Source organism: Oncorhynchus masou, chromosome 23 (genome assembly GCF_036934945.1).
Source record: "Oncorhynchus masou masou isolate Uvic2021 chromosome 23, UVic_Omas_1.1, whole genome shotgun sequence".
Classification (NCBI taxonomy): Eukaryota; Metazoa; Chordata; class Actinopteri; order Salmoniformes; family Salmonidae; genus Oncorhynchus; species Oncorhynchus masou.
The window spans coordinates 22272208-22294735 of NC_088234.1; the positions used below are offsets into that span (position 1 = coordinate 22272208).

The 22528-nt window shown below is 43.0% G+C and overlaps 2 protein-coding genes across 4 annotated transcripts in view; one reads left to right on the forward strand and one right to left on the reverse strand.

Moving 5' to 3' along the window:
* Nucleotides 1–94: 94 nt before the first annotated feature.
* On the reverse strand, nucleotides 95–12551 carry LOC135510592 (arf-GAP domain and FG repeat-containing protein 2-like). Of its 3 annotated transcripts, none has more exons than XM_064931625.1 (14): nucleotides 11962–12169; nucleotides 11015–11108; nucleotides 9951–10066; nucleotides 9539–9686; nucleotides 9011–9143; nucleotides 8637–8741; nucleotides 8449–8481; nucleotides 7447–7683; nucleotides 6553–6625; nucleotides 5363–5406; nucleotides 5037–5132; nucleotides 4490–4609; nucleotides 3880–3950; nucleotides 95–2068 (listed from the first exon to the last, which is right to left on the reverse strand). In XM_064931625.1, exons 1-14 carry the CDS (start codon nucleotides 12126–12128, stop codon nucleotides 2021–2023), a joined length of 1485 nt encoding a protein of 494 aa, XP_064787697.1. In that variant the 5' UTR covers nucleotides 12129–12169; the 3' UTR covers nucleotides 95–2020. The 3 variants fall into 3 exon arrangements, with proteins under 3 accessions (XP_064787697.1, XP_064787696.1, XP_064787695.1); XM_064931624.1 differs by lacking the exon at nucleotides 11962–12169 and adding an exon at nucleotides 12326–12551 and having other exon boundaries at nucleotides 96–2068; XM_064931623.1 differs by lacking the exon at nucleotides 8449–8481 and having other exon boundaries at nucleotides 96–2068; nucleotides 11962–12551.
* Nucleotides 12552–21217: 8666 nt separating this feature from the next.
* The window catches only part of LOC135510593 (arf-GAP with coiled-coil, ANK repeat and PH domain-containing protein 1-like), a 31686-nt gene continuing 30375 nt past the window's right edge, over nucleotides 21218–22528 (forward strand). The window contains exon 1 of the mRNA XM_064931626.1: nucleotides 21218–21891. Coding sequence (XP_064787698.1) covers nucleotides 21839–21891 — 53 coding nt within the window. The 5' untranslated portion in view covers nucleotides 21218–21838. The remainder of the gene's footprint in view (nucleotides 21892–22528) is intronic.

The following is a 22528-nucleotide window of genomic DNA, read 5'->3' on the forward strand; positions in this document are numbered from 1 at the left end:
TTTAAATGCCTAAAGTCAGCTTTGGCAATATGTACATTATTAAGTCATGCCAATAAAGCAAATGGAATTGAATGGAAAAATTGAGAGAGAGACACACACACAACGAATAAAGAACTAGACACTGTTTAAAGAAGCAACCAATATTATTTGAATTTATGAACACGGACACTTCTCATTACAAATACTTTCTCGATGGAACTCTTGAAAAAAAGAGGAAGAAAGAAAATGAATTTCACCTCCATGTTGTCACCCAAAAGAACGAGAAACATTTGGTCCATTACAGGGAGAGATGAAACACACTGTTGTTGTTTTGAAAACAGCTTTTACATTCAATAGCATCTCCTCTTGCAGCCCTCCCAGCGCATGCTGCCTGAGACTGAAACACAAATGATTTACAAAAAACAACAAAACATTCAAAAAAACAATACAAATGTGTTTTCCACATTCGTACACAACAGAGGAAACTGGTGGGAGGAGCTGTAGGAGAACGGGCTCATTGTGACAGAAACCACATGTTTGACTCCGAGCCATTGATACCAATCCAGCCATTACAATGAGCAAGTCCTTCTATAGCTCCTCCCACCAGCCTCCTCTGATATGCACGCAGCACATGGGGGGGAGGGGGGGGGGGCAGGCTTGTCTGAATGTTCTCCAATCTACATGCGTTAAGAGAATGTTGTGTTAAGGCTGGCATAACCGTCACTAAGAAAGAAATAATGCTCGCTTGTCATAATTTCTTTGCGCTTGTCATATTGTTCATCTCCGAAAGCCTTGAAGAGGGATGTCTCCATTCTGTGACTTGATACACACTGACTGACTGGACTGACTAGCTTTGGGGAGTTTTTCAATGTCCTTATCAGAGGTGTATCCAAAAAGTGAGCAAAATATGATGATTTGACGTGCTGATGGGGCTGCTGTAGCACAGAAGCAGTACATGGGAGAAACAGCTAATGTCGGGTGTACACTGCACGACTTTTCAAATCCTAACATCGCTCAGCCTCTCACATTAAACAACCTTTTTCCCCCTGTAGTTTTTAGTCTTGCCAACGTAGCACAAATGGGTGTGACACAAGCCGAGATTCTTCACTTGGTCGTGAGGATTCTCGGTACCACCCCGCTGTCTCATCAAAACATTGACGTGATGATGTGATTGGATTGTTAATGTTACGAGAACGAGCTGTGGCTCAAAAGCAGCCTCGTAAACGTTTTCAGTCAGACATTCACGCTTGCCATACAGAGTTGAAATATCTTGCCAACATTTTGAATGGAATAACACTGCTTGTGAACTTCAGAGCTGTTTAACAATTTGACACTTTGGCTTTGGTTAAAGGCAAGTACAAATGCATACTAGTAGTCATGTCTTCTGCTTGAGAGTCGACACATTCTGGGTGATGAGAAACAACGTCATCATCCAACTGGCTTCTTCTCTGGCGAGCTCTCATTGGCTCTTGCTGATCACCATTCTCAGAACTTGTCGATGCACATCTCACACTTCCAAGAGCATTGTAGATCTTGTGCCGACAAAAATCAAAGACGGGATCGGTAGCCCTGAGATTGCATCTCTGACCCACTCACATTAAAGGAGTAGGCAACGACAGTTTGTCTCCGATCTCAAAATCTTGTCTGGGACAGCTAAATCAGGGCCAAAATCATGTAGTGTACACCCAGCTAAAGTGTGTAAGTGTGTGTGTACGTCTTGGTGATGACACGCACAGATCCCTGAGGTGGATTCTATTGCCATATAAACACCCTTGGTAAATGGTATGTGGTAAACACACACACACACACACACTCTCAAACACACCGGCACGCACATGCACACATTCCATGGATAAACGTTACAGTACAGATACTCCACACGCGCACGCACGAACACACACACGTAGAGGGGAGAGGGGCCTGCATGAATGCCCCCCCCCCTCTCTCTCTCTCTGAAGGGGCATTGAAATGGCAGCAGCTCTTCAAGTTCACCGGTCTTCAGTCCACCCCTCCATGTCGGTCGTAGCCCGGGGCGCCGGGATCAGATGAAAGGGTTTCGCGACATTCCTCTACTCGGGTAAACATTCCCCTGAGAGAGGGAGGGAGCGAAGGAGGGAAAGAGGTTGGGAGAGTGAGAGAGCGAAGGAGATGGTGAGGGAGAGTGAGAGAGCAAAAGAGATGGTGAGGGAGAGTGAGAGAGCGAAGGAGATGGTTATGGTGAGGGAGAGAGCGAAGGAGATGGTGAGGGAGAGTGAGAGAGCGAAGGAGATGGTGAGGGAGAGAGCGAAGGAGATGGTGAGGGAGAGTGAGAGAGCGAAGGAGATGGTGAGGGAGAGTGAGAGAGCGAAGGAGATGGTGAGGGAGAGGGAGAGAGCGAAGGAGATGGTGAGGGAGAGTGAGAGAGCGAAGGAGATGGTGAGGGAGAGTGAGAGAGCGAAAGAGATGGTGAGGGAGAGTGAGAGAGCGAAGGAGATGGTGAGGGAGAGTGAGAGAGAAGGAGATGGTGAGGGAGAGTGAGAGAGCGAAGGAGATGGTGAGGGAGAGGGAGAGAGCGAAGGAGATGGTGAGGGAGAGAGCGAAGGAGATGGTGAGGGAGAGTGAGAGAGCGAAGGAGATGGTGAGGGAGAGGGAGAGAGCGAAGGAGATGGTGAGGGAGAGTGAGAGAGCGAAGGAGATGGTGAGGGAGAGTGAGAGAGCAAAAGAGATGGTGAGGGAGAGTGAGAGAGCGAAGGAGATGGTGAGGGAGAGTGAGAGAGCGAAGGAGATGGTGAGGGAGAGTGAGAGAGCGAAGGAGATGGTGAGGGAGAGGGAGAGAGCGAAGGAGATGGTGAGGGAGAGGGAGAGAGCGAAGGAGATGGTGAGGGAGAGTGAGAGAGCGAAGGAGATGGTGAGGGAGAGTGAGAGAGCGAAGGAGATGGTGAGGGAGAGGGAGAGAGCGAAGGAGATGGTGAGGGAGAGTGAGAGAGCGAAGGAGATGGTGAGGGAGAGTGAGAGAGAGAGCGAAGGAGATGGTGAGGGAGAGGGAGAGAGCGAAGGAGATGGTGAGGGAGAGTGAGAGAGCGAAGGAGATGGTGAGGGAGAGTGAGAGAGCGAAAGAGATGGTGAGGGAGAGTGAGAGAGCGAAGGAGATGGTGAGGGAGAGTGAGAGAGTGAAGGAGATGGTGAGGGAGAGTGAGAGAGCGAAGGAGATGGTGAGGGAGAGGGAGAGAGCGAAGGAGATGGTGAGGGAGAGAGCGAAGGAGATGGTGAGGGAGAGTGAGAGAGCGAAGGAGATGGTGAGGGAGAGGGAGAGAGCGAAGGAGATGGTGAGGGAGAGTGAGAGAGCGAAGGAGATGGTGAGGGAGAGTGAGAGAGAAGGAGATGGTGAGGGAGAGTGAGAGAGTGAAGGAGTTGGTGAGGGAGAGTGAGAGAGCGAAAGAGATGGTGAGGGAGAGTGAGAGAGCGAAGGAGATGGTGAGGGAGAGTGAGAGCGAAGGAGATGGTGAGGGAGAGTGAGAGAGCGAAGGAGATGGTGAGGGAGAGGGAGAGAGCGAAGGAGATGGTGAGGGAGAGTGAGAGAGAAGGAGATGGTGAGGGAGAGGGAGAGAGCGAAGGAGATGGTGAGGGAGAGGGAGAGAGCGAAGGAGATGGTGAGGGAGAGTGAGAGAGAAGGAGATGGTGAGGGAGAGGGAGAGAGCGAAGGAGATGGTGAGGGAGAGTGAGAGAGCGAAGGAGAGCTCCTACTGTAAATGTACTGCTCCAGATAAGCCCTCAAACACCAATGAACCGTTCATTCCTGTTGAATTAAGCTTCAGCATGATAATTAAGCAGCTCCCATCCAAATCCCCAGCAAACACCGCTCAACCTATTGAAGTGCACTCAATGCTCATTGTGGTTGTGTTGCTGTAGTGTGGTACTCACAGTGAATGGGTTCACTGACATTGGACAAGGAACTTTGGGCTGAGAGTCCGGCGCAGGGAAAGAGGCAAAACCTACAAACACAACAACACCCCCAAAGCCAGAGACACATTAAGACCAAATACTAATACAATAAATACTATACTAGTATAGAACCACATGGGAATTCAACACACATTGAAATCAACCAGCACCCAACATGAAAGGGGGAGTAAACAAAGAAATATAATTACTAGAATGGGCAACGCCCCACAGACCATGGCAATATCACTAATTCAACATTTCTGGGTTGTAACTCTATATTTAGGGACTGAGTTGGTGTTGTGTATGCAGGGGAGGGAAGATGCTGGTAATCATCATTAGCTGTGCGGTGACATGGCACGCTGCTGTGGTAGCGCAGCCATCAAACACCACAGCACTGGCTAACTTTTGTGTTTCTTGGCAAAGCATGTACTGTACTTTGTATATACAGAACGCAAAACGGCAAGTGCTATATTCGTGTGGTCCTGTACTGGATCGTTGGAGAACATTCTCGCAATTCTGTTGGCAGAATAGAATAGGAAAGAGCAGAGCTTAGAAGAATAGAATATAATGATTGTTGACTTCTACTTGCCGTTGGTTTCCTGTTTGTTGGCATGCTCATGAGGAAATGCATTCTGGGTAGTGGGAGCTGGGAAGGTGGCAGACGGAGGAAACACTGAGGTGGGAGAGGTGACAAACCCACTGGAGTCACCTGGAAGAAACACAACACTGGGGTGTCATCTTGTGTCCTCCAATGCACCGCGAATCCAGGGGCCTTGTATATGGAGCAGATGTTATTCTCAATTCTCCATTATAACCGCTTGTTAATGATGTCTAAACTACAGTACTAACTCATGAACACGGTCTATAAACTACTTACATACAGTTTAACACGTTAAAGAGTACCTTCATGTAAACTGTTACTGGAACATTCTTGACCTTTTCCCCTTGGGACGTCACAACTCTGATGTTACCCAATTGAAGTTGAAATGTAAAAAGGTTAAGGTAATTGTTGGGGTTAGGTAAGGGTTATGGTTAAGATTAGGGTTAGGGTATGGTTAAGACTAGGGTTAGGGTTAAGGTTTAGGGTAGAGACGCCCCAAGGACGCTGGATTGCACTAGCCCTGCGGGAATCTTACCTCCTGGGGTGGAGCTGTGGAAGGGGTTACTGGGAGAGAGGGCAGGCTGCTGCTGCTGCTGAGAGCTGGAACAGGAACTGAACGGGTTAGGGAAATCTGAGACATGGAGGTAGAGAGACAGAGAGAAAGAGGAAGAGAGACAAAGAGAGAGAGAGAGAGAGAGACAGGGAGAGAGAGAGACGGGAGAGAGAGACAAAGAGACAGGGAGAGAGAGATGAGAGAGAGAGAGAGACAAAGAGGTTAAGGGATTTGGTCATGTCTTTTAAAATCTTTCATGAGAAATATACACCCGCGTGATTAATTCATCTTTTTGTAACACTGCCTACTTGCAAATGTTTGGGATCCCGTCACGGCATCCACGCCTGGAGAGCTGAAGAAGGGAGGAAAAGAAGAGACAAAGGAAGGAAGGTGAGGATGAGGGAGGACCAACTATATACAGGGCCTTCAGAAAGGATTCACATCCCTTGACTTTTTCAAAATGTTGTCTGTGTTACAGCCTGAATTTAAAATGGATTGAATTGAGATGTTGTATCACTGGCCTACACACAATACCCCATAATGTCAAAGTGGAATAATGTTTTTAGACATTTTTGCAAATTAATCACAAATGAAAAGCTGAAATGTCTTGAGTCAATAAGTGTTCCAGGTTATCCAATGCCTTGCACAGAACAGCACCTACTGGTAGATGGGTAAAAAATAATATTGAAAAAAAGCAGACACTGAATATCCCTTTGAGCATGGTGAAGTTATTAATTACACTTCAGATGGTGTATCAATACACCCAGTCAACACAAAGATACAGGAGTACTTCCTAACTCAGTTGCTGGAGAGAAAGGAAACTGCTCAGGGATTTCACCATGAGGCCAATGGTGACTTTAAAACAGATACAGAGTTTGTTACAGTTCTGACTTAAACAGGCTTGAAAATCTACGGCAAGACTTGAAAATGGCTGTCTAGCAGTGATCAACAACCAACTAGACAGAGCTTGAAGAATTTAAAAAAGCTCTTCAAGACTTATCTAGAAAGACTCACAGCTGTAATCACTGCCAAACATTTATTGACTCAGGGGTGATGAATACTTACGTCAATGAGATATTTCTCTATTTCCTTTTCAATGCATTTGCAAAAATTTGTAAAAAAAAAAAAGTTTTCACTTTTTTCTTGTGGCGTATTGTGTGTAGATGGTTGAGAAAACATATATATTTTATCCATTTTAAATTCAGGCTGTAACAAAATGTGGATTAAGTCAAAGGGTATGAATTATTGTATTATTGTATTACTACATATATGAACATAAAAAAATTTAAAAAAACAATCCATTTACTATTGCAGTTGTCTCCAGCTCTGGTGTAGGACTGTCATGAATTACTAAACCAAGGGTGAGCAAATAAATCATCTTTAATAATATTTTTGTATTGGGACCGGCACATTTGCAATGCACGTGTACAGAGTTGACACATAATCAGTTAACTTAATATGAACGTTAAGTGTATTTGCTTGACATTGCATTCATTACCTGGCAGGAGTAGAACTGGAGGACAGGCGCTTCGCAAAGAGCGTGTTATACTGGCGTAGTCCACCGGGGGGTGCTAACAACAGACATTAAAACAATAGACAGACCATAAGCACAGGGCTTTAGCTGAATCCGAGAGATCAAGTGTAATTAGCTGGTAAGAGTACTTTAAATCACTTAGACATAGGATGCAAAGTTTCCACTCTGAGAGCTTGAGTTGTCAAGGTGTAACTGTATTGAGTGTAAAAGTGTAAAAAAAAAACTGCTCTAGAGTTCAACGCTATATTCATCAAATTAAACTATGACACAGAAAAACAATACCTATATGATTGCCTGGGGGAGAAGTAGTATGTATTGAATCATGGGAATAAAACAATATATGTTTAAACACACCCAAAGCATTGTTCCTGCACATTTATGTTAGCATTAGTTATGTTAACATTTAGTAGCATTGCTAAATCAACACTGGAACATATTTCCAGTCATTCTGCTACAACCCAGCGGTGTAGCATTCAGAGCTGAAAGCACAATGGGAATAATAAGTGTTATGCAATGTAGTTGACAACAACCTTTATCTCTGTCTCTCACACACACACACACACACACACACACACACACACACACACAAACACACACACACACACACACACACACACACACACACACACACATGCACACACACACACACGCACACACTCGCACACACACACGCGTACACGCGCACACACACACACACACACACACACACGCGCACACACACGCGTGCATGCGCACACGCGCACACACACACATACACACACACACACACACACACACACACACACACACACACACACACACACACACACACACACACACACACACACACACACACCCACTCACTGCTTGTACCCTTACCTGTAAGTCCTGGTCCAGTTGCAGGTCCGGGTGATGTGTCAGGGAAGACACTGTTCAGTTGGGACAGGGCAGCGTAGCGGTCCTGGTGGTCTGTGTGTGTGTTGGGGCCAGGGGCTGGGGGGGCGACGCTGAGGGCACTGCGACTGTACTGTTGGCTGAGCCCTCCAAAGTCCACACTCAGAGACTTAGGGAAGGCCCTGAAGGGAGCTGAGCCCCCCGAGGAGGCCACTGTACGACCTGGGAGAGCCAACAAAAAGATGGCCGATATAAGGAAGGCTGGGGGTGAGTCCGAAATGGCTCCCTATTCCCTCTATAGTGTACTACATTTGACCAGGGCCAAAGAAGTGAACTATATAGGTAATAGAGTGCCATTTCAGACACAGCCCATGCATTTGTTTTTCTGACCATATGACCTGACCAGGCAATAGCCTCAACAGTCCAATATGGCAAATATAACCTCATAATTCCTTATTGGGACAATACTAGCTTTGCATAAACATTTAGCATGCTACATGTATTAGCAGCCAGCAGGTTTTGGACTGAATCATAGCCTACTTTATCATACACTTCTTCATAGCATACTTATTTGGAATGTCAATGTGCATGATTAGAACTGTGACCCATATAGCTCACTACACTACTGCACCACAGCATGGTGGAATACCATTGGGCCCCCGTTGAAAGGAGCATTGGCTACTCTCTAAAAATAGTTTTAAATGTGTTATCTTTCTCTCTCTCTCTCTCTCCCCCCCTCCCCTCCCTCCCTCCCTCCCTCCCTCCCTCCCTCCCTCCCTCCCTCCTCCCTCCCTCCCTCCCTCCCTCCCTCTCAGGGTGCAGTGTGTCTCTCCTTGACCTGGCCAGGCTTGAGATACACATTTACTACAGTTTTACAGGGAATTATGCAGTATGCACAACCACCAAATCGATTCTATTATTTTCTATTCTATTCCGCTGAATAACCATTCAGCACACTTTCAAATACAGTACAGGTTAGTGCCTTACCTAAAGTGAAGTTGTTTTTGAAAGTGCTACTGGCTAAGGAGGTAAACGTGAAGAGAGAGAAGGAAAAAGAGAAAGAAAAAGAGGGACCAGAGATGGGGAAGAAAATGAGAGATATGTAGGTAGAAGAAGACACCAGGAGTATATTTCATAAGACAACCAATCAGACAAGAGGTCAGTGTGGTCTGTACCTGAGGGTCGAGGGAGGGCAGGGAAGGAGGGGGCATGGCTATGATTTCCCATAGCCGAGGAAAGAGAGCCTGGACGTTGTCTTTCTATACCACCCAGTAGAGAGTCTGAGAGAGAGAGAGAGAGAGAGAGAGAGAGAGAGAGAGAGAGAGGGGGAGAGAGAGAGAGGGAGAGAGAGAGAGATGAGACAAGGAAAGAGAGGACAGAGACAGAGAGAAGGAGACGGGGAGAATAACAGAGAGAGAGAGTGAGAAAGATAGAGAGACAGACATAACAATAGAGAGAAGTGGAGAGAGAAAGAAAAAACAGGGTCAAATCATGTTTCCTCAGGTGCCATTATTCATAGTACCAAAAAAAAGATGGTGAACAGTTCTACCTTTCATAGGGGGGTCTCTGAAGCTCTGGGAGCGCGAGGGAGCACGGGCAGTGAACACGTCAGCCCTCATGTCCGCAGGGGAGATGGCGGGGACTCTGTCCCCCCAGGACGAGAGCTGGGACTGGAGGAGAGGCTAGACAGGGAGGGAACAAGACAGTCACCACACACTGGGTGGGTGTATTTCCCCTCTGTGTTACATATCCTCATATAACCCTTCATCTATTATTAATCACCTTATCTTTGATATGGAGACGACCTGGAGTGGGTTCTCTCTGTGTCGTAGGACCTCACAGTATTCACCTCTCTCTACCTCTATTACTCTTGTCCACAGTAACACCTCTCTCTGCCTATCTCTTTTCCTCTTTCTCTCTATCTATCACTCTCCCTCCCCTTCTCTATCTCACGCTCTCTCTCTTTCTTCACCTTCTCTGATTTATTTCGATTCAATGCAGTTTTACTGACAGGAAATACAGCTCTGCCTCTCTCTCTCTCATTTCCTCAATCTCTCTGAGGTGTTATGAATCTCACCAGTGTGCGTAACAGTCTGGCCGAGGGGGGCATGGCGTGGGACTGGGCTTGGGCGGGTGTGGGGCCGTGAGAGATGGGTAAGGCCTGTACCCCAGGCGGGCTCCAAGGTCCCTCTACCTCCCTCCTGTTCTTGTTCTTCGAAAAATGCCTGGAAATAGTTACATGTTGCTGTGACTACGTTTGAGGAAGAGATTCTATCTCAATGAAACTAAACTGAACTAAAAAATAAAACTTTTCTCAAGGTAAGTAAATGCACTGTCCTAAAAATTCCACAAATTCTCGTCAATGTGCAATTACAAATGAGTTACTATAGAGCTTTGATCAGATTAGTTCAGAGAAGGTGGTACATCTGACATATGGATATCTTTCTGAATACATGATGATAATATTTCATATTTATTGATTTCCTCACCATTTCTTCTTCTGGTATTTGTCCTGGAGGAACTCCTTCAGTTTCTGGGAGTCCCTTGTGTCGAAACAACCTTCTGTCTTTGGATCAAAGGCACACAGCCAGGTCCTCCTCCCCACCTACACACACACACGCACACACACACACACGCACACACACACGCACACACACACACACACAATGATACAGAACATAAACAATAAACATGCCTTCCCACACATTAATTACATGTTTTAGTCACAGTACTGCATCTCACTGACATGAAAATGAATCACCAAGATGATTAATCATGACTAAATCTGACTGAAATATCCAGACTTTTCTACCTCATATCTGCGTTAGAGCAATGAATCAGACACTCATGCATACACTCACACATGTACACACAAAAATTCAATTATTGGGCATAAGCAATGCATTAGACACACACACACACACACACACACACACACACACACACACACACACACACACACACACACACACACACACACACACACACACACACACACACACACGAGGTGGTTTGGGTGTAACTGTGATGTTGCGTTCTGTTCACTGCACAAATTGGGCAGAGCAGCTACATTCCTCCAGAAACCGTCTGCAACCACCAAAACAGTGTCATTATCTGGTCTGACTGATAAAGGAGGGGGGCATCAAGCATCCCCTTTTATCTCAAAAAGAGGGATAAGAAAATAGAGAAGATTCAATATTGTCTAGTTCACATAAAAAAACTATTATGGGAGATGGATAAATCTACCTCACGTCGCCTCAATCCCTCTCAGGATGGCCCCGGTAAAAGGATGTACATGTATCATTTATGATATCTATTTATAATACCTATGGTATATAATCGATTCTTGCTCTATTTATTTGCTCTATCCTGGAACATCAAAAATGTATAAAATACTGAATGTTACAATTCCAAAATATTGTATCCAGCCGGGGCACAGAAAATTACCCCCAGAATTGTAATGAGGAAGGTGAAATATAGTTGGAATACTGTTAGGTCCCGCCTACAAGCCCACCTGACTGTCAATAATGGATGCAGCCCATTTGTCACTCACCTCGTTGCCATGGTTTTGCAGAAACTCCACTTCCTGTTGGGAGAAGGTTGTCATGGAGATAGACTTGACTCTGTGGGGAGGGTTGAGTCCTCTCCTGAGGCAGAGAGATTGGAAAAAAGAAGAAAAAACAATAAATGAGAGATGCAAGATGTGTAAAAGTGGGCACTCCACATTTGCTCTGCCTATAATCACATAAATCACTGAAGAGGATCACTCATGATAGAGAATTGAAGAGGAATGGGATGTAAGGGGGATTTAAAGTGTTCGAGAAATGGATGCCATGACAGGTGACTGTGAGAAAATGCGAAAATCGTCATAGTGCAAATGTATCCAGTGTAGAGGTTAGGCATACAACACATGACATAATAGTTTGCTCATTCAGTGTGCAAAGGGTTTAAAGTTTAGACTATTCTTCTGTGCTCGTGACAAGAGTCTAAACCTGTGCTGAAATCTGGCCACTGCAAATTACTGAACCTTGCGACATGCTACAGGCATAGCCTATCATGTGTTGAGGACCTGAGCTGGCAACGGTCTGCATGCAGAATGTTACATGAACCAGAAAGAGACACCAAACCTGGGCCACGACGAAAGGAAACGTAACACGGCGCGGTAAATGGGCACGCCTGAAAATGTTAAAGTAGTAGTAGTACAATTAACTGTAGCCATAGGAAGTTAACACACCAAGGGGCGACCTCGTAAATGAATACAGGGCGCATAGGCCACGTTAGGCTACAGTTTCACGATTCAGTTCCTTCTCAATGCTCAAATATAACAGCATCTTCAAATATGCTCTGCAGATGCAGCATACTGGACATTATTATTGGTTAATAATTTGCATGCAATGGGCTTATTTTATTTCTAGGCATATATAATAGCCTCATGTGCGCAATATGCATGTTATAGAAGCTATCCAAATATATATGTCCCTTGTGTATCCACCTACTTACAGCATTCCAGAGCACGACGTGCACACGAAGCAGCCCACGGTGATATCGATGTAAGTCACCCCCGGTTGACTGCACTCGAAGCAGTGTTTGTTTACTACAGCCTGGGCCAACTCCCGGACCTTGCGGGCGCATATCTCTTGGCTGTCCCGATGTTTTCGGTTCGACATACTGCTGTCTCGGCCCGCTTTCGCCCGCTTTTGGTCTGGCGGAGAGGACTATAGCTCGTATAGTGGTGAGCCGATTACCACTGGCCCTCTGCTAACCTCCCTTATTCCTCCCTCCGTTTACAGTATGTTACTCACGCCCGCATTATGAAAACGATGATTATGCGCCTCGCGTTTACGCGATTTGAGACCGATATTACCTGGATCTTCCTACATCAATGCGTCGGGCTATTTTGTGTCTTTAGCGGAAGTCAGAAATGAGATCTTATCAAGCTGTCAATGAGTTTTACTACGTCGTTATTATTTATCCATTGCTGCGGTATTCTCTTCTGGAGTGGAGAAAGACATCTGCCTCTCGCTCTAAATCTCTCTCTCTCTGCTCCGCTCTCTGCTTGCCATACGCACACCCCCCTTTGGCATTATTGCGCTCGTGCCTGTCGTTCCATGAAGACGCGGCGCTTTGGAATGATGACAGATTTTTGAAACCCAGATTGCCAGCTAAGGCAAGGACCAGAGGACCACACATACCATAGAATGGTAAATCAAATAACCCACACAAATAAACCAACATAGACGAGAGAGAAACAATTCACCATTCTAGATTTATGAAATTATATTCTATACGCTGAAACAAATAGATGTCGATTAGTATTATTTGATCAGAGCTGTCTGATGTGAGTTTATTTTCATAGTAACTCAGGAACAGACCTTTAACGGCTACATCACGCCCATTGCATGATGACGCCCGACATGAAAAATGTTTGTTTCATCTGTTTTCAATTTGTTAACCCTTCACATCACTCTCTAAAACCCATCCATATAGAACAGTAACATACAAATAAATAAAAACATAGGCTAGGCTATACAGGTCCAAAAGGGTTTACCCTCGCGCCATTACGCACATGTAGTCAACTAATGTAGCCAACAGACTGAAGATAGATTACCTACGCAAAATAAATCTCTTTTAAACACTTTAGATTGGGTTCAGATTTGACACTCGGAGCAGATCAGACAGTGCAAGTAGGCCTAATGTAAGGACTTATTCTGGTCACAAGGGAGAGCCATGCGTAGTCAGGTCAGGCAGTGACTGACTTTCACTTGTCATTTGATCCTACAAGCATTTCTGATGGTGCTGTTGTGGAGTTATTGACAATGTATATACATGTGTGTCTGTGTGTGTGTGTGTGTGTGTGTGTGTGTGTGTGTGTGTGTGTGTGTGTGTGTGTGTGTGTGTGTGTGTGTGTGTGTGTGTGTGTGTGTGTGTGTGTGTGTGTGTGTGTGTGTGTGCATATTTAACTGTCTCTCTGTACATGTACAAACATACACATGTGTTGTGCCAGAGAGACAAAAATGATGGGGCTAGAATAGACCATCAGCCACTGTGATGATCTGACTAGCTGACTAGCTACTGTGGCAATCAGACCTCTCTGGTTGCATAGCACTGTATGTTGTGATAATGTTGAGGTAGAGCTATTTTCGTGTTGCTCAAGAATATGTTCTGTTTTGAAATGTGTGTGCGTGTGTGTGTGTGTGTGTGTGTGTGTGTGTGTGTGTCCCAATTTATATGGGATTCATATGGGATTCATATGGGATTTATATGGGATTCATATGGGATTCATATGGGATGGAGGGAGTAACTGCCACTCATGAGGACCACCACAGGAAAGGAAGACCCAGAGTTACCTCTGCTGCATAAGTTCATAATAAGTTCATTAGAGTTACCAGCCTCAGAAATTGCAGCCCAAATAAATGCTTCACAGAATTCATATAACAGACACATCTCAACATCAACTGTTCAGAGGAGACTGTGTGAATCAGGCCTTCATTGTTGAATTGCTGCAAAGCAACCATTACTAAAGGACACCAATAAGAAGAAGAAACTTAGGCCAAGAAACACAAGCAATGGACATTAGACCGGTGGAAATCTGTCCTTTGGTCTGATGATTACAAATTTGAGATTTTTGATTCCAACCGCCATGTCTTTGTGAGATGCAGAGTAGGTGAACGGATGATCTCCGCATGTGTTGTTCCCACCGTGAAGCATGGAGGAGGTGTGATGTTGTGGGGGTGCTTTGCTGGTGTCACTGTCAATTATTTATTTAGATTTCAAGGCAAACTTAACCAGCATGGCTACCACAGCATTCTGCAGTGATACGCCATCCCATCTGGTTTGCTCTTAGTGGGACTATCATTTGTTTTTCAACAGGACAATGACCCAACACACCTCCAGGCTGTTTAAAGGCTATTTGACCAAGAAGGAGAGTGATGGAGAGCAGCATCAGATGACCTGGCCTCCACAATCATCTGATCTCAACCTAATTGAGATGTTTTGGAATGAGTTGGACCGCAGAGTGAAGGAAAAGGCCTCAACAAGTGCTCAGCATATGTGGGATCTCCTTCAAGGCTGTTAGAAAAGCATTCCAAGTGAAGCAGGTTGAGAGAATGCCAAGAGTGTGCAAAGCTGTCATTGATTTGTTTAACACTTTTTCTGGTTACTAAGTGATTCCATATGTGTTATTTTTTATGTCTTCACTATTATTCTACAATGTAGAAAATAGTGTAGAAAATAATAAAAAAAATATAGAAAACTCCTTGAAGGAGTAGGTGTGTCCAAACTTTTGACTGGTACTCTATGCTTCCATTCACTGTTTCAACGTGTATAAGGGACCTTCATGCGAGTCTTGTGAGGCCCGTGGGCGTCCGAGAGCAAAACATGGAAGTCTCACCTTCACACAGACCTTTTGCCACATATCATATTAGTGTGTAGTCCAAACAGTTCAGATGCTACAGACAGGAGTTGGCAGATCAGCTCTACTGACTTCAGACGAGTCTCCTGGAACTTGTAGAGGTCATAGAGAAAACACGGAGAAAGAACACCATCGTGTTCATGAGAGTCTCATCTTTCCATAGATGTGTCATAATTGTAGACCAAACCGTTCGGAAGCTACAGACGATTTTGTAAAAAAACAAACAGATTTTCGGGATGTCTCATGCTCTAACAAACACCGCTTTGGCCCTGTCACCTTTTATCGCACATGCAGAAGTTCGACATAGGCAGACACGGTGGATTGAGAGCATCCACTGCAAAAAGTGATATCACTAGCTTCAACTGACATCTTTTTATGGAGATTTTCTTATTTTGGGTGTTTTAGGCATATATACATTTTTTAAACCATTTTCCATCATAAAAATATGGAATAAGTAAAGGCTTTGATTTCTGGTCAAACAGATGGAGAAAATGTCCTAGAAAACATCTAGCAGAAAAAGTCTTAAAAGGTATTAGAAATACATTCAAAACACAATAATGTTGAAGTAAAGACCCCTCACACTGAGCACAAACTGTTTGAATCAATGTTGTTTCAATGTCATTTGTCAACATTTTGTGATGTGGAGTCTACCTGTAAAATACATTTGATTTGAAAAAAAAAATCAACTGTTGTTTTGAGGGTGTAACTTCAACCACAGGATTATGTCATCATATGAGCGAATTTTCAACATAGACAAATATTGTATAAAGTATGTGGAATTTCTACCTTTGAAACCACGTCAGATCTTCAGCGTTATATCCAGTATCAGAAAAGAACTATAGGCTGGGCAGCACCTCCTACTGGAGAGTTGATCTATCTACATCTATTCAATTGGTTCAATTTAGGGCTTTAACCAAGCTTAGCTTTGATATTTGTCACTGGCTACTACCAATGTGCTATCATGAGAATGATTATTTAGAGATCTCTTAAAAGCTAAATACGTTCACTGTTGCATTCGTCATCATTCCAAAAAGTAGGTTTTATAGAGCAAATGTAACTATGCTACATAGCATTTGCAAAGTCATCAACAGCCATTGTTTCATTTCAACTCAGGGTTCAAATAACAATAGACAATACACTTGGTCCTAGGGTTTCAAACTTTGGTTGATTTCAAATGTAATCTTCAAGTTAATGATTAACTAAACCAAAAATAAAAGTTAACATTAAGCCAGGGGCTCAGAGGAAACTATCCAAGCAGGAGATATTCTACATCTCCTTTAAATGTTGATCATTGGTTGTGTTGTTAACCAAACACAAGTCAATATTACTTTTGTAATACACTAAATAGCCTAAACTTAAGGCTATCTTACAAACTAATGTAACATTCTCAGCCTCCTTCACTCATGCTGCCAAACATACCCTCGTAAAACTGACTATCCTACCGATCCTTGACTTTGGCAATGTCATTTACAAAATAGCCTCCAACACTCTAGTCAGCAAATTTGATGTAGTCTATCATAGTGCCATCCGTTTTGTCACCAAAGCCCCATATACTACCCACCACTGCGACCTGTATGCTCTCGTTGGCTGGCCCTCGCTACATATTCGTCGCCAAACCCACTGGCTCCAGGTCATCTATAAGACTCTGCTAGGTAAAGCCCCACCTTATCTCAGCTCACTGGTCCCCATAGCAACACCCACCCAAAGCACACGCTCCAGCAGGTATATTTCACTGGTCATCCCCAAAGCCAACACCTCCTTTGGTTGCCTTTCCTTCCAGTTCTCTGCTGCCAATGACTGGAACGAATAGCAACAATCACTGAAGCTGGAGTCTATATCTCCCTCTCTAACTTTAAGCATCAGCTGTCAGAGCAGCTTACCGATCACTGTACCTGTACACAGCCCATCTGTAAATAACACACCCAACTACCTCATCCCCCATATTGTTATTTATTTATTTATTGCTCTTTTGAACCCCAGTATCTCTACATGCACATCATCATCTGCACATCTATCACTCTGGTGTTAATGCTAAATTGTAATTATTTTTCCACTATGTACCATGTACTTTATTGTAATCTCAACTGTTATCCAGGTCGATCTCCTGTAAATTGCTCTGGCTAAGAGTGTGTGCTAAATTATGAAACTGTCAATTTGGTTCTGCTAAGCACAGTGATAGCACGTTAATCTGTTTTATAAATAAATAACATATCTGAAGTTGTATTCCCGTAGGAAGTTTGGTTGTGCTTTTACATGGTTGAGATCATTGTGATAACACATTGGGAATTCAACAAACTTCTGTCTGACATTTTGAGTGAGCCAATATAGGTTGACATCTCATTGGTCAATGTCTACCAAATATTACACACATGTCCACATTGAAATGACGTGGTATCCAACTAATATCAACAGTTATATTTAGTTTTGCAGAAATGATTTGCCTTTTGTAAGTTTAAGAAATATTGCCTCGTGTTTTGTCATTCTGTTTCCAAAAACCCACATATCTTTAAGATATTTTCAAATGTCGCTCCATCATGAGGAGAGAGGATAATAAAAGTTCACAAGAGTAACGAGTAATGTTAGACCTACCAATTAGTTATTGTGTTTATACTGATATATTATTTGGTTTATGATTTATTAAATGATTCAAATGCGTCATTCTGTTACCAAACCATTAACCGAATTACCAAAAAATCTGTAACAGAATTGGCTACAAAGGGAATTCATCGTTGTCACAAACCACCGTTGGGTCACCTGCTACTGTCCTCCCTTCCACTGGCGTACTGTTATGTTCAGCTCATAACTGTTTTCTTTCTCTTTCACGTTTTTTAATTTTTTCATTTCATTTAACCTTCATTTAACCAGTCAATTCAGTTAAAAGCAAATTCTTATTTACAATGACTGCCTACCCCGGGCCAAACTGGTCCAATTGTGCAACACCCTATGGGACTGCCAATCACACCCTGTTGTGATACAGCTTGGATTCCAACCAGGGTGTCTGTAGTAACACCTCTAGCACTGAGATGCTGTGCCTTAGACTGCTGCGCCACTCAGAAGCCCTTGTTGAAGCAAGAGTGTGAAAACCATCTGTACAACCCCTCCCCCCCTCTCTCTCTCTCTCTCTCTCTCTCTCTCTCTCTCTCTCTCTCTCTCTCTCTCTCTCTGTGTGTCTCTTCCCTCTTCTCTTTCTCTCTCTCAATTCAATTCAAGGGCTTTATTGTCATGGGAAACATATGTGAACATTGCCAAAGCAAGTGAAGTAGATAATAAACTCTCTCTCTCTCTCGTTAATGTCACCTCTCCTGGCTCTTACTAACACCTACCCATAAGTCCCCTCTCTTCCATTTACTGTAACTAGCCCTCTCACCAACTGAGCACTGACTGAGTGGTGCAGTGGTCTAAGGCACTGCATCTCAGTGCAGGTGGCATCACTACAGTCCCTGGTTTGAATCCAGGCTGTATCACATCCGGCTGTGATTGGGAGTCCCATAAGGAGGCGTACAATTGGCCCAGCATTGTCTGGGTTTGGCTGGGGTAGGCCATCATTGTAAATACGATTTTTTTCTTAACTGACTTGCCTAGTTAAATAAAGGTTAAATACATTTTTAAAATGTAAATGTCCATGGATGTTGAAAAGTAATTGAAATTTGGTCAGTCCAAATCGGAACCAATCATAGACGACCGTTTCACAAGTTTGGACAGTATAGTACAGTAAAGTAGAGTAGAGAGAATAGGTCAGTAAAATACAATAAGGTACTGCACAGTAGGCCTAGAATCTAGTACAGTATAATTTACTGTATTGTACAGTTCAGTACAGTGCTGAACTATACTCTATGGTACAGTACAGTACTGAACTATACACTACTGTACTGAACTCTACTCTACTGTGTTGTATTGTACTATATTCTACTGTACTGTACTGTGCTCTTCTGTGCTATACTGTGATTGATACAAATTTGGTCCGGTCCGGGCCATCCAAATTTGGTCTTGTTTGGGGCGGAGCTCATTAGAATAATAGCCAGTCTGTAGAATAATACCCATACAAGCAAAGGAGGATAGTACATTTTTCTACCTATGTGTATTTATTCAGGATACATCACCATTAAGGGAAGGATGTTCATAATTATGCATGTCTTTATAATGCAGATCAGGGACCCATGATGTCATTCTGTTACCATCATTCTGTTACAGAGTGTTAATCCACTTTACTTAGGCCTACTGTAGTTCAATAACCAAAATACATTTTTTTTAACTCAAGTTGTCATATTTTAGCTGACACCCCATTCTTGCTGCAGACATCTTTGAATCTTAATTTGGGGTAGATCTTTAACAGAGTTTTTGGAAAACATGGTCACAAAAAACTGAGGGAGATTTTACCATCACTCTACCAAACATTACTTCTGCACTGTTCTTCAGGTAAATGTGTTTTTGTAACATTTTGTGTGGAAATTGTTAAAAGTAGTCCTTATACATGGAGTTGTATGGTTTGTTTCACTTTGCATTTGATGGTTTTGTTTGGAATACTTTTCAAGTCTCAGCTTAATTCTGTTACCATGGAATTGCCCGCCTACAAAAAAATTCCACATTTATGCAACCATTGTTATAATAACTACCTCTCAGAATAAATGAATATTCCACTTATCCCAGGTGCAATCTATCCCTCATAGAATCATACCCCCTTCATGTTAACCATTTCCTTACCACCACATCACTGCCCACCATCTTTTTGCTGTTAGTCAGAGAGGAAGAGGCGAAGCGAGAGGTTTTACTCTGCCCAAAATCTGAGGAATATTTACAGTACCAGTCAAAAGTTTGGACACACCTACTCATTCCAGGGTTTTTCTTTATTCTTACTATTTTCTACATTGTAGAATAATAGTGAAGACATCAAAACTATGAAATAACACAATGTAGTAATCATGTAGTAACCAAAAAAGTGTTAAACAAGTAAAAATATATTTTATATTTGAGAATCTTCAAAGTAGCCCCACTTTGCCTTGATGACAGCTTTGCACACTCTTGGCATTCTCTCAACCAGCTTCATGAGGTAGTCACCTGGAATGCATATTAATAAACAGGTGTGCCTTGTTAAAAGTTAATTTGTGGAATTTCTTTCCACTTTCCATTTTTTTTGCATTTGAGCCAATCAGTTGTGTTTTGACAAGGTAGGGGTGGTATACAGAAGATAGCCCTATTTGGTAAAAGACCAACTCCATATTATGGTAAGAACAGCTCAAATAAGAAAAGAGAAATGCCAGTCCATCATTACTTTAAGATATGGATGTTAGTCAATACGAAAAATGTCAAGAACTTGTGCAGTCGCAAAATCCATCAAGAGGAATGATGAAACTGGTTCTCATGAGGACCGCACAGGAAAGGAAGACCCAGAGTTACCTCTGCTGCAGAGGATAAGTTCATTAGAGTTACTGATGGTGTTGGGGTGCTTTGCTGGTGACACTGTCAGTGATTTATTTTGAATTCAAGGCACACTTAACCAGCATGGCTACCACAGCATTCTGCAGCTATACGCCCTCCCATCTGGTTTGCGCTTAGTGGGACTATCATTTGTTTTTCAACAGGACAATGACCCAACACACCTCCAGGCTGTATAAGGACTATTTGACCAAGAAGGAGAGTTATGGAGTGCTGCATCAGATGACCTGGCCTCCACAATCACCCAACCTCAACCCAACTGAGATGGTTTGAGATGAGTTGGACCACAGAGTGAAGGAAAAGCAGCCAACAAGTGCTCAGCATATGTGGGATCTCCTTCAAGATGGTTGGAAACGCATTCCAAGTGAAGCTGGTTGAGAGAATGCCAAGAGTGTGCAAAGCTGTCATCATGGCAAAAGGTGAATACTTTTAAGAATCTAAAATTGAACATTTATTTTGATGTATTGATTTATTTGATTTACCCTTGAATGAGTAGGTGTGTCCAAACTTTTGACTGGTACTTTTGGCATACACTTTCCCATTGAAGGCTTCCACCATTATGAAGTAGTCAACTGAGTGGGGATCCCTATCAGTTGGTAGCAATCAGCCAATGCAGAAGAAGAACATTGACTACCTTAAAATGTAGATGGAGCCTCAATGGCGCTGCCCATGTTATCACTGACGCTGTAGTGGCACAGATACAAAGATCAGTCCTCTATCTAGCTCTATGGTTTGTTGTTTGTGTATCTGCCCTCTTAATTGGCTAGAATCGTCCCACCTGATCTGGCCTCCTCCCCCATGCCTTCCATCTTTAAGGACATGTATTTCCAACGTTAGCGCGGTCACTCGAATATCTTGTCAATATATTAAACAATCTGTGTTGGTTCATGCACTTGCATACCCGGAAATAGTGTGAGTGGGTGGACCGGCAGGGTGAGAGAGATAGAAAAGGATTGTATCGTTACAGTGTCACCCTCGCCACCCTAGGGGGCTTCGAGTGGAAATTCCATTGATTGTTAAATCTTATTTGCAACAGCGGTACATGTGTTTTTATTGATGTTGGATTATTCACCGTGGAATGATCAACCCTTGCGATACATTTTTGGGGCATTTTTTCGTAATTTTCGTGACGCAAGGGCACATGAAAGTACAGAGAAAAAGGAGCTAACATGAGCGAAGTGGAGAAACGTGTTTTTCATGAACTAATCGTTTGCAGTTATTTGATTATTTAAATTGTTCTAATCGATTCAGTAATAACATATTAGTCCAATAAGAGAGGCGCGATTCGAGTGATTCACTGACACCTAATGTCATGATTTGATGTCGAGAAGAATATAATTCAAGAGAACACAGGTTATTTATGGGAAAACCTACAAACAATGCAATATACTTTTAATATGTAAGATATTATATCTTACATATGGCTATATAACCTATATTTTATTTCCGCACCCACTGTCCCATGTCATTCAATACCAATAGAAATAGTTGCGTTTGCGTTGTTGGTGTAATTTGTATCAAACCAACTGAAGGATGACTGTCAAACTGGACTTTGAAGAGTGTCTCAAAGACTCCCCCCGATTCAGGTAAATCTAGATTAGCCAATGAATAACATTTTTTTATGACTTAGTCAACAGTCTACATATATGCATTATTCATTTGGTTACATTGTAAGGTGAGAGCTATTTTGTGAGCGGTGCATAAATGTATGTGACTACCATTTTTATTACAGTTCAAATAAGTTAGAATACACGATTTAAAGGGTAGGTCTCCTCTTTTATGTTTTTTGCAATACATTATTCAGATAGTTTCAGAAATGTCACATGTCCACAGAGGATAAAATTATGACAAATGAGGCTTGCATCCACCCTGAGGAAATAGAGAAGTGATGACATTCTTTTTTTTTTTTAGGTCAAAGCTACCTGAACAATATTATCCTGAGTTGGCATATGGGCCTAGAGTGTGTTAGACTTCACCATTGTAGTTCAGTCAGCACAACCACATGATGAACTTGTCAAATGAGTGTCAGCCCTGCAGATAGTTTGGGGTCTTGCCTCTTGCCTGGGGTCACATTTATCACTGTGATGAGTCGAATAAGTTAGTTGACCATTGACACTGCGGCGAGACACTGCCTTTTTCTCATTGTTTTGGACGGTTTTTGAGTGCTGGAATGAAAGACTATTTCTACGATTTTATACAACTAACATGACTCTTTAATTTGTA

Coding starts and splice junctions, on each gene's coding strand:
- LOC135510592 (XM_064931625.1), bottom strand. CDS start 12,128: ATGTCGAACCGAAAACATCGGGACAGCCAAGAGATATGCGCCCGCAAG. Junction 7,684..8,448: donor CAAAAACAACTTCACTTTAG/GTAAGGCACTAA, acceptor TGGCTCTCCCAG/GTCGTACAGTGGCCTCCTCG. Junction 3,951..4,489: donor CAACAAACAGGAAACCAACG/GCAAGTAGAAGT, acceptor TTGTGTTTGTAG/GTTTTGCCTCTTTCCCTGCG.